At 31.0% G+C, this 16297-nt stretch overlaps 1 protein-coding gene across 1 annotated transcript in view; it reads right to left on the bottom strand.

Moving 5' to 3' along the window:
• Nucleotides 1-16297, bottom strand: part of LOC117109024 (ubiquitin carboxyl-terminal hydrolase 32-like) — a gene marked incomplete at its 3' end in the record, with an annotated part of 57640 nt that overhangs the window by 13557 nt on the left and 27786 nt on the right. The window contains exons 7-12 of the mRNA XM_033251251.1: nt 13220-13327; nt 12386-12501; nt 3954-4013; nt 3628-3786; nt 3145-3312; nt 742-1059 (exon numbers count right to left, since the gene is read on the bottom strand). Coding sequence (XP_033107142.1) covers nt 742-1059; nt 3145-3312; nt 3628-3786; nt 3954-4013; nt 12386-12501; nt 13220-13327 — 929 coding nt within the window. The remainder of the gene's footprint in view (nt 1-741; nt 1060-3144; nt 3313-3627; nt 3787-3953; nt 4014-12385; nt 12502-13219; nt 13328-16297) is intronic.

The raw sequence follows: 16297 nt of genomic DNA, 5'->3' as shown, positions 1-16297 counted from the left end.
TAGCCTGTGGAAATTGAAACAAGCAAAATAACGCTATTCAATATCCTTCATGCATACTGTATGAAATTGGCTGGTAATTAGCTAATTAAAAAAGATATTTTGAAGCAAAAAATATGTAAACCAGGAAAACTTAATTGTTTTCAAGCTGATAATAATAATATTAGGAATTCATATATCCTGCTCACGGCGCCACAAATTAAAGAATGAACTTTGAACTCAGATCGGATCATTGTTGTTTTCTAACAAAACAGACAACATGTACTGCATCTTTGTAGAATACATTTTTAAGTTTTCAGTATGTAGAATATTTTTTTATTAAATATATATATTTATTGAAACACCCATTAAAATATACATATGTATAAAAAAAATTGCTTTACAAAAACAAGCACACAGTCAAGCGACTTTTCTAGATTTTAACACCAACAGTATTAATATTAAGGCAGTGGCTTTTATACTAATCTTAAATTAAATGAATTCCTAATACTGATTGGATGTTATTGTCCTAATCCAATTCAAACACACAGTAACATCCACTCAGGCTGAGTAATAATAGCCAATAAGAGCAATAATTTAAAACATTGTCATGGAGGAACTCGAAATTTCAAAATAAATTATCAGACAAATATATAAATAAGGCAATTTTGAAAATATTGAATAAAAATTATACAAGATCTAAAATATTATCTACATAAATGAAAAAAATTAATTACACAGTATTAAAATGCTGGGGTAACTCACCTTTTTAGGATCCTGTACGATGAGTGGGGCATTATTAATTGGGCCGGGTCTAATTGGAACAAGTGGAATACCTGAATACTCATAAGCACCTTTCCTTGGGGAATAATGATATGCAGAACTACGCGGAGAACCTGTCGGTGATAATCCAGAGAGGCTGCTTCCAGGTCGAATGTTATCTGACTTTGAAGCTGTTGACCTGCGTGGGAAATTAGGACTTCCTCCGGGCCTATTAGACCATGCTTGAGTGTTGCTGTGTAGGTTTCGAGGTAGGGTGTTACTCTTCAGCGGGGAACTGGTAGCGTGGTTCACACTTTTAGGCTATGGATAAATGTAATTGGAAGTGCTCAGAAAATGCCAGAGATAAGAACTGGTTAATTGGTTGTATACGGGGTAAGACCACGCGACATGAACATTAGCAGTTGGAACAATCACTACTTATCTTATATGACAACTCTATTCCTATTGTCTGCCTAAAATCAATTTCAAGGGTTCATGGTACAGCTTTGAAGTGTGTAGTACACAAGCTAGTATATAAACAATTTTAAATTTCCTTGTTTGAAATTTAAACTATAAAATAACTATGCATATTTAAATGTACATTATCAGTATATTCAGTAAACATATTATAATCTTTTTTTTATGTTTGTTAGTTTGCTATTGAAAAAAAATGAATAAATAATACCATCAAATAACTGTATACAATTATTTAATTTGAAATTGGAATCAGAATATTAAACCATATTATATCTAGTTGTTTCAACAATTTAAAAATCCCCTAATAACAACTTTTTCACAAAACTGCTGTTCATTTAAAACAGAATTCTAAGGAAAAGGGTTATACAAAATGAGCCTTGTATCTTCTCTCTGGTTGGTGCAGTGTGCAAAATCCACAAATTAGCAAATTATTATAGTAATTATACTTTACAAATTGAATAGGATTCACAGTCTAGTAGGCATAGAATAGTGATGATTACATAACAAAAAACTGTCCCATAACACAGTAGATTGTGCAGAAATTTTAATAGCGATGCTGTAAAATTATTGGTTTTGTACATCATTTATTGAAAGGCCAAATCAAATAATAAATTAGTTTTGCATTCCCAAACACATTGCTTCAATTTTTGCTACTGTATTACCTAAATTTATTTAATTGTTATATTTTGTTTAAATATTGCTTTTCTTATTTTCAATTTTCAAAATATTTGTTCTACATTACAATCAGTCTATACTAGGTAGAACAACATATTTACTAATGGTGGTAACTTTCATTTTCCTGTACTCGGGCCTACATAAATCATATTGATTTTACTACAATAGCCACTTGATTTGAAAAAGTCGAAAAAGAAAGTCCCTTTTTAAAAAAAATGTTATATATGAGATACTACATTTATTTTTTAACTGGACTAACACAAGCTCATTTTTTTTGCACAGGTCATGTGATTAAGTGAACGATATGTTTGCATCAATGTACGTGAGCTGATTATGAATTTGAAAGGAGTAATATTAAAAGCTGCTACACCAAAGTATGCTGCCTTCAGTTGCTAATATCAAAGATCTTATAACTACAAGCTAGCATTCTCTGTAATTTTTGCGTGTAAATTCTGTAACAACGCTGTGTAGGGTGCCCTCCCACAATTACAATTACCTTTGAACTTTGACACCTATGATCTTAATTACAATTACTCTTTATGCTTCTTTTTACTGAACATCGACTTTCATTTGTTTTGTGTAGAATCACGGAGAGTGCTATCTTGTGTTTATAAGATCTTTGTTAATATGTACTATACAAAATAGAGCACTTCCCACCCCAACCTGCTAGGGCTTGGGGATGGACATTTCTTGATTTTATTTCCAGGGTTACTGCTTATCAACCCATATAATCTGTAACACTATTGTTCTACCTATTTAAGAATACAGTTGTTACCTGTCGTCTTCTTAACAAACCCATTTATAATCTTGAAAAAAAATCCAAAAGTGTGCTGCAAAGGATTTGTTTTGTTTGTGGCAAAAAATTTGACGAGAGTCCTAAGTATAAGGATAGGCCGAGTTTATATAAAAATTATTCCCCTGAACATTACAAGAAATGTTTATCATGTTGCTGCTAATTTATTTTTCTCTACCAACCAGTTTCTTCCTCTGTTGGTTATCCCTAGTTAGAATTACATTATTTCAAAAATTTTTTTCGAAGAAGCAAGATTAGAATAATCTTCCACTTTCACTTTGTGCCTTATAGTTCATTGATACTTAGGAGCCTTCTAGCTAAATGTTTTCATTAATGTTATACAGATCTTTTTTTCTAATTTGCATTTAATATTGTATACACTTTTGCATTCTGTAATTTGTAATCAATGGAATAGGAGTTCAAGGTAAATACTGATTCATTCATTGATTGATTATACTTACATTGTAATTGACATATTTATTCCATGATCTCCACCAGTCTATTGCAATGAGGTACCAAGTTGTACCCATTTGTAGGCCACGCCTCTTTTCCCTATCTATCCAGCCCAACACTACTTTTTTCTCTTCCTCTCGTGATGCAGGCCTGAGCCCCAGGACAACATGACAAACCTGCAAATGAGCAGTTAGGTTTATAAGTCCATATTTTTATGATAATGAATGATGATGATATGATGAAGATGATGATAATAATGATGATGATGACAATGAAATGATAAATAATGATTGACTATGATCATTTTAATAACAATGACACTGATGAAAATGAAGATTACAATAATGTTGGTAGAAGAATGTAATGATTATGACATTAACAATGATGCTACTGACAATGATTTTGACAAAGATCATTAGTTGTGATACTGAGTAATGATGCTGATAACAAACAACTAATACTGATAATGGTGATGATGAAATATATCTAACCTCAAAGAGCAGATTACAGAAGTCATCAGGGAGACTGCTTTTAACTGTCCACATCTGATATTCCTCCGGTGTGATGCTGCCATCCTCATCACCATCATGAGCTGCTAAGATGTCTCCAGCGATGGCAACAGGGTTTAATTTCTCAATTTTTTCATAATCCTAAGGAATGAGAAGAAAGATTTTACATAAAGTCTAAAGCAAATTCAAAATTTATTATCATTCATGGGTAAATGCAAATGTTGGGATGTCAATTTTCGAGACATAGGGAGTGGGAGACTGCCTTCCAAATAAGGAAATTTAATATTCGGATGTAAAAAAGGACATACCAATTCCCTGAACCTGGCACTTCGTATATTTGGATTTTCTTTTATTTCTCCAGCAAATTTCTAAATATACAAAAGATAATATTAATCTATCAAACTGTTGATTAATTCATTGATTAATCATTTATCTATACTTTTTAGGATCAAGAATAACATAAGAATAAATAAAAAGTAATAAATAGAATTAATGTTGGGTTTCATGTGGTGTTGGCTGTAAAAAGAAATTGAGACTGGTAATAAGCAAAAGGATTGTATATTAATTATATTAAGGCAAAACGTTTAGTAGAAATAGGTAGCTGCGTTTACATAAATAATGTCATTTATTCAGCGCCTAGTAACTTAAAATATTCTCTTAGGCGTTACATCCATAAAACTTGACATGTCTCTTTGAACAAATGAATAGTTTTTTTAGGATGTTTAATGAACACAGATCATGTGATACAATAAATCACACTGAGATGGAACTTTTGCGGTTTACACAAACAAAACATAGCTGTTTGTGCCATAGAGCTATTAAACAGTGCTAACTAGGCGATGAAGCAATGCAGAGTTGTGTATGTGTACTGTCCAAGTGTCATTTACATTAAAACAGTCTAATAAGTATTAGAATTCTGCACAAAGCCCCTGATCCTCAAAATAATTGATCATAAATATAAATTGCATTTAGCTGGCTGTGTTCAGATGTTTTATTTGTTTATAATATTGGCTTAGTTAGTAGTTGACATTTAGTATTTTTCTGTTTGTAATTTAAAGCAAATATTTTACGTGGAATGACCTCTGCTGCACCGTACTCATGTAAAGGTGTATTGGTACGAGACTAGCATGTGTCACGTAATTGGTCATTATAGTTCCCTGATATAAATGATTAATTATTATTCTCTTTTTCATTTACACAATAGGTAGATTATATAATGTATCAATAATACTTTAGTTATAATGTTTATGTGATGATTTGACGAACATTTGTGTGGTTTATAATTTAGTAGCCTGAATTTATTTGATGTGAGAAATCATCGTTTTTGCTGGTCTTTGTAATCTAATGCCATTATTGTTTGAGCATAGGGTTGATATGCTAAATGCGTTGTACTGCTTATTTTCATGGTTTAAAATACTTTAATTCATAACATTTCACTGCAATTTACTTCATTTGATATCCTGTTATGAAAGGTAAATACATTTCCTAAATCTGTAAATTATCGAGTTGGCAATTTGCATGAAAATTACTCAATAGGGAGGTGGACTTATATAGTTATACCTGTGTCAAATTGTACCAATGAATATACTTACAAGAAACCTTAAGTATCAGAATGCTTATATGATTGCTTAAACTACATTTAATGTAATTTCTCCCAGAAAAAAAAAACTAGATGAAAAAAAAATAACAGAAAAGTTCATGCAACAAAGAAGTAGATCATCGTAGTAAATAAAGAAATTAAAAATTACTTAGTTGAGTCTGGGCATTAACATGTCAGACAGTGGTCTAGATACTTTAGACAAACATCATCAATAATGCATAAGAATTCTGAATTAGCATCATCATTATTACACATGATTGCAATTTTGCAAAACATATACAGTATTATGAAATCATTAATATATAATATAAAAACTTAATAACCAATGACAAAAAACAGGTTCTAGGACAAAAAAGCAAAAATTATTCAAATCACGATTCAAAGACATGACTTATCTCCAGCCATATAAAATATAATACAAAAAAATAAATATTATGTATAAAGGTTTAATTCTATTTGATTAAAGATTATGAACATTATACATATAAACTTATTGATTACTATATAGTACATAAAAGCCAAGACTAGAAAATGTATAGCAACATATATTATCTAAATGTAAAATTAATCCTGATTAGTTCACATGTTTTTAGAGATTTGGTTATAAAAGGTTTTTTTTTATTATCTGAGGAATAGCTTATGCAGGTCATTTATGCTTTTGCTGTTGCATTAAAATAATCAGAAATATTTTGAAAACAACCGTTTTAAAACTGCATACCTATTACACTTTACAATTTCCTGAATGGATAATTTAATCTCTAAAATGTATGTAAAGTAAGTGTGCATTTTAACAGCCAGGATATTCAGTACAACTATGTATGTTCCGTTTTAATGTGAAAAGGGGTTTAACTGCTCAAAGGTCCTTATTTCAACATGTCTCGTGATTTTGAACATATGAACATTTGTTAAATCAATGGTGCCATCTGTGTTATTTATTCAAATCTGTAGTCACCATTTCAGCAATTCTGCAAAACATGCCTTTTGGGGGTCAATGTCTTTAAAAACATTTGAATCACAATATTTCACAAACTTTTTTTAGTGCTAATATGTAGACATTTATGTAGCACATTGTGTCTTTTGTTGATTAAAACTTGTACAACAAAATATTAAGAATTAGTATACATGTACAGAAACCTACTGAGAACAAAACAAGTACGTAATGAGTCTCACCTTATAAAGACATTAAATAAACGTTTGAGAAACAACAATAAATGTGAAACTTCAGACCACTTTTAATTACCATGTTGGGTTTAAACTGTGGAGTTAAATTTAAAATATTTCTAACAATCATAATCAAAGGTTGAACTTTAAATGTACTGCTTTTTAAAGACAACAGTAGCAGACTCATTAGAGATTATGGTAAACTAGAAATAGTTGACCTTTAATTCAAGTGAATTGATTCAAGACTATAAAATATCAAACTGTAGAAATGGCATTGTAACTAGAAATCAGCCGTTAAACAATCAGCCATTAAATTATAAATACACTACGTTTTTAAGACTATAATAAATCAAAGTTTATAGATGATAAATGTTAAGCTAGAAATGTATTGCTCCTTTTAAGACTATTTACCAAAATGTATACAGATGACATTGCAACTAGAAAATTAACCTTTTAATTTAGACACACTGATCCTTTAAGGCAATTACTAAAAAAATTCTCTGACAACTAAAATAAAAAACACAGCACATTATTCTTTTACTCTTACAACAAAGTGTGCCACCTTTAAGAAATCTAAACATAAACTGTTCATTGCTGCCAGGGCCGCCGAGAGCAGCCCTGGGCCCCGGGGGCACCGAGAGCAGCCCTGGGCCCACCGTAGTGTTTCATATAGTTAAATACCTAATTCAAGTAATTACAGACACCTATTATAGTAGATTAATTTTCTTTCCTTATTAACATTGATTTTCAATTTCTTCATTTTGTGTCTGGCCCCTAGCCTGCCAGACCACCTCCTCTCGACATTAGTGATTGCTGCAGCAACTATACTAACATTTACATTCTTGAACTTTAGAGGGCAGCATATAATTACATCACTATATAGCCTTTCCACTATGATGGAAATGAGAAGAATTAAATGGAAAGTTAATATCTATGACTATATAATCTATCAGATCTACAACTGACCTCAATTAAATAGAATATTTTTTTAAGCTTCAATTAACATATTCTGCAAGGGAAGAAGTAATGACAGCTTAAGTCAAATTATCATTAGATACTCGGTAACTTAAAGGTACTGCCTGTATTAATCTAAAAAAAAAACTGAGCAATAATATACAATACTTTTGAATTAGTTTCTTAACTAATATAAATATTTTTATACCTTGCATTAGTAAAACTTTATTTTTCATAGATCATCAGAGGAACAAAAATTATAATAAAAATGAGTTTTCCTAATAAGCAAAATGGTTGTAGAAAAAGCAAATAAAAAAATGTGTGTGAGTGATGGGAAAACATTTATAGTGTGTATTCAGGTTTTGGCTCAAAATCCTAGTGCTTAATTGCAATAATATAACATGTAAACAATTATATAATCAGATTTAAAAATTAATTCTTAGGGGAAAATATTGTTATTTAGCAGATTTCTTGACAGCAGCAGACCACATAACAATGAAGTAAAATCACATTAAAAAAAATGTCCAAATTTGTTTGTTTAGTAGATGCATTAAACATGGCAAAAAAAAGAGATTACAACAAGGACATTATTGAAATTAAGACATTTAATTACTACAGTATACACAGTAGCCCTATGTAAATCATCATTTTCTATTTTTAAATCTTCAAGCTAATTGTATACAGATACTATCAATATTGGAAAATTAAGTATGATAAAATATTCTTATCGAATTTCATAACACTGTCCTTGAATTAATATTTTATTTATTTTAGCACAGAAAATATATCAGAGCAAATTATTTAATGCAACTAAAATTATAGAATATTAAAATATTCTTATGAAATTTCATCACATTGTCCTTCAATTAAATAATCATTATCCGTGATGAAAAATTGACAAATGAGAGTTAATATGAATGAGATGTATATCCCAACACCAAGTCAATTACAGTAAAATATAGTAATAATTATGGCTAAAAACTATAGCGAATCAATTACGACTATTCAAGAGGATATGCCCACCAATCATTGCCTCATTATGTAAATTAACTTGTCCAATTAAATGTTAAATAGTAATTAATGCTTTAAAGAATTGCATTGTAAAACTAATTAAGGGAAACAATTTCCTGGGAAAAAAAATAATTTTTTTAATTATGTATATAAGACTACTCTATCTGATTTCTGTCAGCAAAATAAAGTTTTTTAAACTTTCTGGGATGTAATTATAGGTTTCCCTTAAATTAAAGATAACCTCCAAATAAAGACCACTTTCTGAAGTCCCAAATTCGCAGATATCTTTTATCTTTATTATAATTATTAGAGACCAAAGCTGATAAAGACAATGGGAACCCTGGTCCAGAAGTAGTTTTTAGTTGGAAAGACACCTGTATTTGCTTGTTTTAGATTGTCCCATTATATTTCCCTCCTTTTATCAGCCTATATATCTTGTACCACACATGGTCTACTATTTATTCTGTAGCACTGATATATACGGTACTACAGGCTAACCATGCTGATTAAAGTTTGAATAATAAATTGACTTCTTATTTAAGAATGAAAGATTATCGTCTTAGGTGCAACATGAATAAGAATTTGGATATATCTAATTGTAAAGAACCATTTGAAATATAAACCGTGGATTAATGTATTCTAAATTCAGTAACCACCAAGTTCAGAACTGGAATCAATGTAAACAATGCAATTAGAATTATTTAACTTGTCATACTATTCTTTATATTTTTCTGTTAAATATACAGTAAGGCCAAATAAAATTAATTTTTAGTTTCCCATCTGGGATTTGGAATTATTTTTTGGGTAGGATATTTACTATTTGCCGGCATAGACTGCTGGCAAAAGCTGGTGAAATAAAGTTAAGTAAGTGCTATCACCAGTGTTTCATTTTCACAGATGTAGTTATAGTGGGCGGGAGCCACCTAGCCTTGGAGTTTTCCACCCAGTCTAAAGCTAATTTCATGGCCCTCCACCCACCCTTATTACCTGGCTTTTCCATCCTTCAAATGCACTCTTATTATTTAGAGTTTATTAATGTTATCACCTAATCACTCTCAAGTGTCTGTCACCTACCATTAGTTTTCTACAGCTACAACCTTGATGTTATATATTTTGCTGAATAATACGGTACCTCTACTGTTTATTTAACTACTAAACACTTATCAATTAACGCATCATTGATCAGAAAACAAATCACAGCCTTGTTCTACTAGTATTCTAAAAAAAAATTGCTTCTTCATCACAGGCATCAGGAAGACCTATTACTAATAAGCAATTAGTAGAGCTCCGCATAGCGCACTATAGGAAAATTATTATACGAAGGTTAGATTTAATGCTTGAAAAAATTTCCCAAGCGCCTGCAAGGCCCGAAGGAAATTTTTGAATGCATTATTAAATCTAACCTAAGTATAATAATTTTCCGCTAGTGTACAATGCATGCTCTACTAATTGCTTTGTAAGTCAATCACCGTCTTTTATTGCTAGTTGTGTGACAACCAACTGTTGTAGCAGTAATCGGTTGCTATAGTGATATGATCAGTATATTGTGTGCGTATTTACATTTAGCTGTGCGTATGCTGATTTTTGCTCCTGAGAACTTGTTAACAACACATCAGTAGTACAGTCAGGGTTGTTGTTAGTAAAAATTACAGCAGGTAAAAAAGATTTTACAGCAGGTAACTTGCAAATGGACACCGAGTACACCCACTTCGGCCGGGGGTCCGGAAGCTCTAGGGTCTAGATGCTCTCTGATGCCATTAGAGCACTTTTAGAGCACTAAATAATTAATAATAGCCCTAGGCCCTATACCTCTTACGTTTCACCGCACTAGGCCTAGTTTAATAATAGGTAGGCCATGATTAACTAGGCTACGCTAAGCCTCCCCTACCTCTTCTAGGCCTAGGCCTAGTCTCTTATTTGCATGTATTTTTTTTTCGCTTGCCAAAATTCTTATTTATATTATTCGAATTCTACAAAGGTTCTTACCATTCTTTGGTTTTTTTACGATGCCAAAGGCAAATAAGCCTGTGGGTCGCTTCAGTTTATCTTTATCTTTATTAATATTAGACATTCTTCTTGTTAACGAACGGAACGATGATGGAAAGAAGGGGCCGGGGGGTTGATAAATTTTTACCGCTCTGACCACACGCGTGCATAGACCACACAGACGAAGATGTTTCCGAAAAACTTCTGTGGCCCATCAGCGATTGACTTGATGAAAAAAAAATAAAGCTGTAATCGACTCACAATCACCCAATCAGAACTTGTCTTTCAACAATGGTAGGGAAAGGCCAACAAACAACAACCGAACCGACCGTGAGGTATGAAGCTCGACTGCGGTGTGAAGCACAGTGTCGCCTACCAAAATGCTTTCCGTCAGGTATCGCGCTATATGCTAGGCCCCCTGTAGGCCACTGTCTACTCATATATTGTCGCATCGTTGTTTACAATTTTAGATATCTTTGTTTTCTTATTTTGTTTCTAAAGACAATACCTAGCCTTCTCCTCTTTATGTAAAACGATGAGTAAGTAATTGCAAGGCCTAGGCTATACTTATACAGTAATTTATTGATCGTTTTTTTGAGTTTTATAGAAATAATTTTTATGCTAGGCCCTAGCCTACAGGCGGATAAAATATTCTGACAGCCGGCAATTTTTACCGGTTACCGGCTATTAACAACAACCCTGACAGTACGGATATGATGAATAACTACGCCTAGCCTATTTTGTAATTTGTATTGAGTTAGAACTTGCTTTTAGTATTTCACATTCGTAAAAGAAATAAACATTTTTCAAAGCATTCGAGAGAGAATACAGTCACTGTCACTAACTTATTGGTCAGTTCAGAAAGGTAAAAATCGTGGGATGATTTCATAACTACAGTACGCTAGGCTATCCTGGGGCTAGTAGTACTAAGAGGAGCCCCGGCGGCGTCCTGCCTGGCCGTAGGCCTCAGTACATCTAATTTCGTTCCTTGAATCTTTAAAATAGGTCTAGAATATTCCTATTAAATGTTCAGTTTGTTTAGCTTATTAGGGTTCATTGATTCAAGGACTTGCCTAATTGTTCATGTACTTAATATTGAATTTGAAGTAACTTTCTTCAGGTTCTATTTAAGCTTGTTTTACGAAAGTAATTTTCAATTACAATTCAATTCGGTGACGAAAAATGAATGTTTTTTGCACACGAATCCAAAAACAATCAAGCCAAATAGGCAAATAACATTGGGAGTTGCAGTGATGACATCACGATTGACTTATAATGTAATTTAGTATGACTGGGAGGGGGAATTCTTCCTCTGTCCTTATTCATTTGGCACCAATGAATACAGTATCATAACAAATTAAATCTACTGTATTCTATAAATTTCAGCAACAAAAGGTGATGTTCTAGAACTGAAGTAATGCCTTTACAATTTCTGTTTAATGAGGACATGTGAATGTTATATAAGCAACATTTCATTTCATTTCATTTATTATGCCTCAAAGGTAAACAACCAGTTGCATTGCAAAACAGGCAAAATTAAAGAAAAAAAAAGAAACACAAAACAGGCAGAGACAGGATTCCTAAAATGTGAACCAAATCACTATCTGGTAGGTCTCCCATTGCACTGTTTGGAGATACATTACATAAATACATTAGAATAAACATACGATAATAATAATACTAATAATAATAATAATAATAATAATAATAATAATAATAACAATAATAACAATAACAATAATAACAATAATAATAATAATAAATAGTACTTAATAGTATTTAATTTAAAATGATTACAATATAATTAAAAACAATGTTAAAAAAAGATATATATGTATATGTAAAAAAAAATCGCTTAATAAAACTTATTTGCAATAATATAATTTAAGATACTTAAAAAAATAATCAAAACTAAGACAGATTAAGAATGAAAACCACAAGTCAATGAAAACCACAAGTCAATGAAAACCACAAGTTAAAAAAGAAATATTGTTTTTATATAAATTACCATGGGAAATATGTACTTACTATTTCCATTCCTGCGCGTAATTCCTTACGGATGTTGATAAGGGAAGCACACATGCTTTCAAGTTCTTGTCGGTCCAATAAACCATCACGATTTTTGTCAAATATTTTAAAACAAACTGGAATTTTAAAAACAATTATTATGACAGATATAAGAATATTTTATTAAAATGATTGAGAAGTTGATGAAAACAGTATCATGGTTATGTGAATAAGTAACTGACTGATGAATAAATTTTGTATTTTATAAATCTTCTTTATTTCTTAATCAAATTTTACCTCGTGCAAACCATTTGTAGTTAAAGTAATTTATATGTCTGTATTGTGTTTTTTTTTTTAAATTTATTTTCTAAGATGGAATGACCGGCTTGAGTGCCAAAGTTTTTTTTAACTCCAGTCATTCCATGCCATCTTGAATTTTGATTTGTATGTTTTATTGGTAAAATAAAGAATAAACAAATAAATCAACAAGTAAATAAAGGAAAACTGAAAGGATTTATGAATGAATACTGAACAAATGGAAAAATGAAGAAATGAATATAAATAAAGAAAAAAGAACATACAGATGTAATAGTGAATTAATGAATAAATATTAAGAAATAAGAATGAATAAAACAATAAATAAAGAGGAATTTAAAATCGAGGTTGGTAGTCTGGACCTTTACCATTCGAGCAAAGGCTGAAGAATTGCAAAACAGGTCTTGTAAAAAATACGGTATAAACTGGTCAACTACTGAAGGAGTGTTTTTAATGAATAATTAAGTGGCCTAATGAAGGGATATAGGAAAGAATGTACAGTATGTATAAGATAAATGAATGATGAATGAATGAACTTACATTTCTGTCTCTCTGTTAATGGACCTCTGCAGCATGCTGACAAGCCGCAAGCCATCTCTTTTAGATCTATATGCTCGTCATGATTCTCATCAAACGCATGAAATAAACCTGGCAACGTTAGAAAAAAATGAATATTGTTGTGTACCTGTATCCATCCACAAAGATATTGATGTTGTATTTCACTACACTTAATAATTATTTATACTTTATTTATTCACTTTATTATATACATTAAACATTCCCTTTAATATTAATTTTCAGTAAATTTTCTATCAAACATTTGGTGCAATAATAATAAAGAAAATATTTTTTTTTTCTGAAATCCAAAATTTTTCCTGCAACAGCACTGACAGAACATGCAAAAAATATAATTTTATTTCTATTCAAATTTATCATTATTGGCAGTGTCGGTTTGCGAAACAAAATACAAAATTTGTCTCACCCAAATGATACCAAATAATATACTCCAAGAAAATAAATGCAAAACAAGTGACAGTAATAGAAAAGGTAATTATTACATAATTTTATATTCATTTTGCAATAAATTTTCTCAAACCATCATTATTGATTCTGTCAAACAAAAGGAAAGAAGAGAGAGACAACAACATAATGAGTTGATAAAATTATAGTATCATCTTATTATTATATAAATTACTAACTTATTGTATTACATCCCTGCAGGAAGGTAGAAAAAATATTATATTTCATGTTTTTAATTTATGAAAATAATGTCCTCATTGAATCTTGCATCTCCTATCAAAACCATTGTTAATAATGCTGGCTGAAAGGTAAAATTGAGATAAAACCTGGCAACAAAAAACACAAGCCAATTCATTCTATTATTCACTTTGTAATAAATTTTATAGCAAACCATCATTAATGATTCTGGCAATCGATACAAAATTAATAGTCTATATTGAGGTACAACCTGGCAACCAATACTCACACTACATTTTTCACTTTTCACCCTCTCTCATCTAAGATATAAGTGATATGTGGTGTTCTTAGTTTAGTATTATTATGAGGTTTACAGGGGTCCCAAGATAGGAGATGCCACTTTCAAGATATCTGGCTCAAAGAGCTTTCTTAACACATACTATAGCCCATTTTCGCAAAATATGAAGTGAAAATTTCACATAAGCTGGCAACTACCACTGGGGTACTTCCAGAGGCCTCGGACTTTGCGCTACATAATTACCAGTGTGTGCGCACTAGCTAGCCGCTCAAGCTAGGCCGCTGGAAGTCCCCTAGTGAGTTACAAGACGTTGGCGGCACTGTTTCAAAATAAACACAATAAAATGGTCTATGGTAATTGTAGTTTGCTGCACATGATAATACCAATGTCATACTGATTTTAATGAGACAATAGTAAAAACATGAAGATATCATGAATTTGCTGGAGATGTACGGTACTACAGTACTAAGTGCCAATTTCCAGGAGATATCCACGAGATGTGGGCGACTTGCAACCACTAGGTTTATTGATTTGAATTTTTATGATTCGAATGTTGAACCTTGAACCCAAGAAAGAGATGGCAAATATTTTAACCACCATAGTAACAATAAAATTGTAAATAACAACCACAATAACTGATTCTGGCAACTAATTAAGCATACAAATTTAGAAGAAACCTAGCAATAAACATATATTTTCCATACTAGCAATTATTTTATTGATTACAGAATGGATTAAAAAAAAATTAATACAAACATGAAACTTTTAAGAGTTCCACTGTTAAAAATTACAAAAAAATTATGAACAGCAATTTAAAATTGAAATTTTTCTCATAACCATAAGACTCAAAGCAAGTCTCAGAATTAAAAGAAATATTTGCTTAAAGTATTTTGACATAAATTTTTAAGTTAAAATCATTTTGATATCAAATATTTCTTAAAGAAAATCCAATGATAAACACTTTATCTAGCGACATTTCGCTTCCACACTAAAAGCTTTTTTAAGTCGATATGAAAGCTGACGTTGTTATGCTGTGGTGTCATCCGTAGATGGCACCATCACAATCAGCTGTCATAGAAATGACTGAGTTGGTACGCCCCTTAGTCTGCGTTCATTAGCATTTCTTTACTGCTGCTGCCTCCTTTCCTTCTAATCCAAATAGATTCTCTTATTAATCTAGTATGTTTTATGGAGTCCTTTCCAACAGTAAAGAAGTGCTAATGAACGCAGACGAGAGGGTGTACCAACTCAGTCATCTCTATGACCAGCTAATTGTGATGGCACCATCTAGGATGACGATGCAGCACAACGACGTCAGCTGACTTACCGGCTTGAGAAAGCTTCCAGAGTGGAAGCAAAACATTGCTAGATAAAGTAAGTGTTTATCATTGGATATCCATTAAGGAACATTTGATTATCATGATACTCCTGATGAAGTTTTATAATTAAATTCATTTTATTTTCATCTGGTTTACTTGTACAAAAACCTCATCAACGATGAACAATTTCTACTTTAATACTTTATAACTGCATCTCCAAAACCAGATAAATATTTAAAAGAACTCTAATTAGATGAAATACAGTATTATCAGAAACTCATGTTTTCTTGTATCATGAAGCTTTTCACTAAATAATGTAAATTATTATGCAACCAATGTCCTGAATGACAGGTTAAAAATACATTATTATATATTTTGGTCTATGTTAAGATACAAAAATTCAAATTCATATTTCACGAAATCAAGAAAGGAATTTACATTTGGCTTAATGAGCATACGTCAACCATGGAAGAGTGCATGATACGTTAAAACATGACAAAAAAAATTGATACAAAATGTTTTAAAAAACAAAAATTATAAAAGTAATAATAAAATGAAATAAAAATAAAATAGAATTAATTGTAGGTGTAGATAAAAAGATGAAATGACTACTAAGACAGTGATGATAATTAACAATAATAATGTATAATAATAATTCTTAGCAAAACATCAATAATCAATAACAAACAATAATTGTTCTGGGTAAGGTCTATCAATTTATTTATAAATAATTATATGATGTCACTGCGACAACATACAATTCAATAAATGAAAACAAACTAATTGATAAAATATGCTGATGAC

The sequence above is a fragment of the Anneissia japonica genome, unplaced genomic scaffold (genome assembly GCF_011630105.1).
Source record: "Anneissia japonica isolate Jap-2015-1 unplaced genomic scaffold, ASM1163010v1 scaffold287959_len62012_cov214, whole genome shotgun sequence".
NCBI classification, from domain to species: Eukaryota; Metazoa; Echinodermata; class Crinoidea; order Comatulida; family Comatulidae; genus Anneissia; species Anneissia japonica.
The sequence above is the reverse complement of the archived record's forward strand: the minus strand, read 5'-3'. Positions and strand labels throughout refer to the sequence as shown.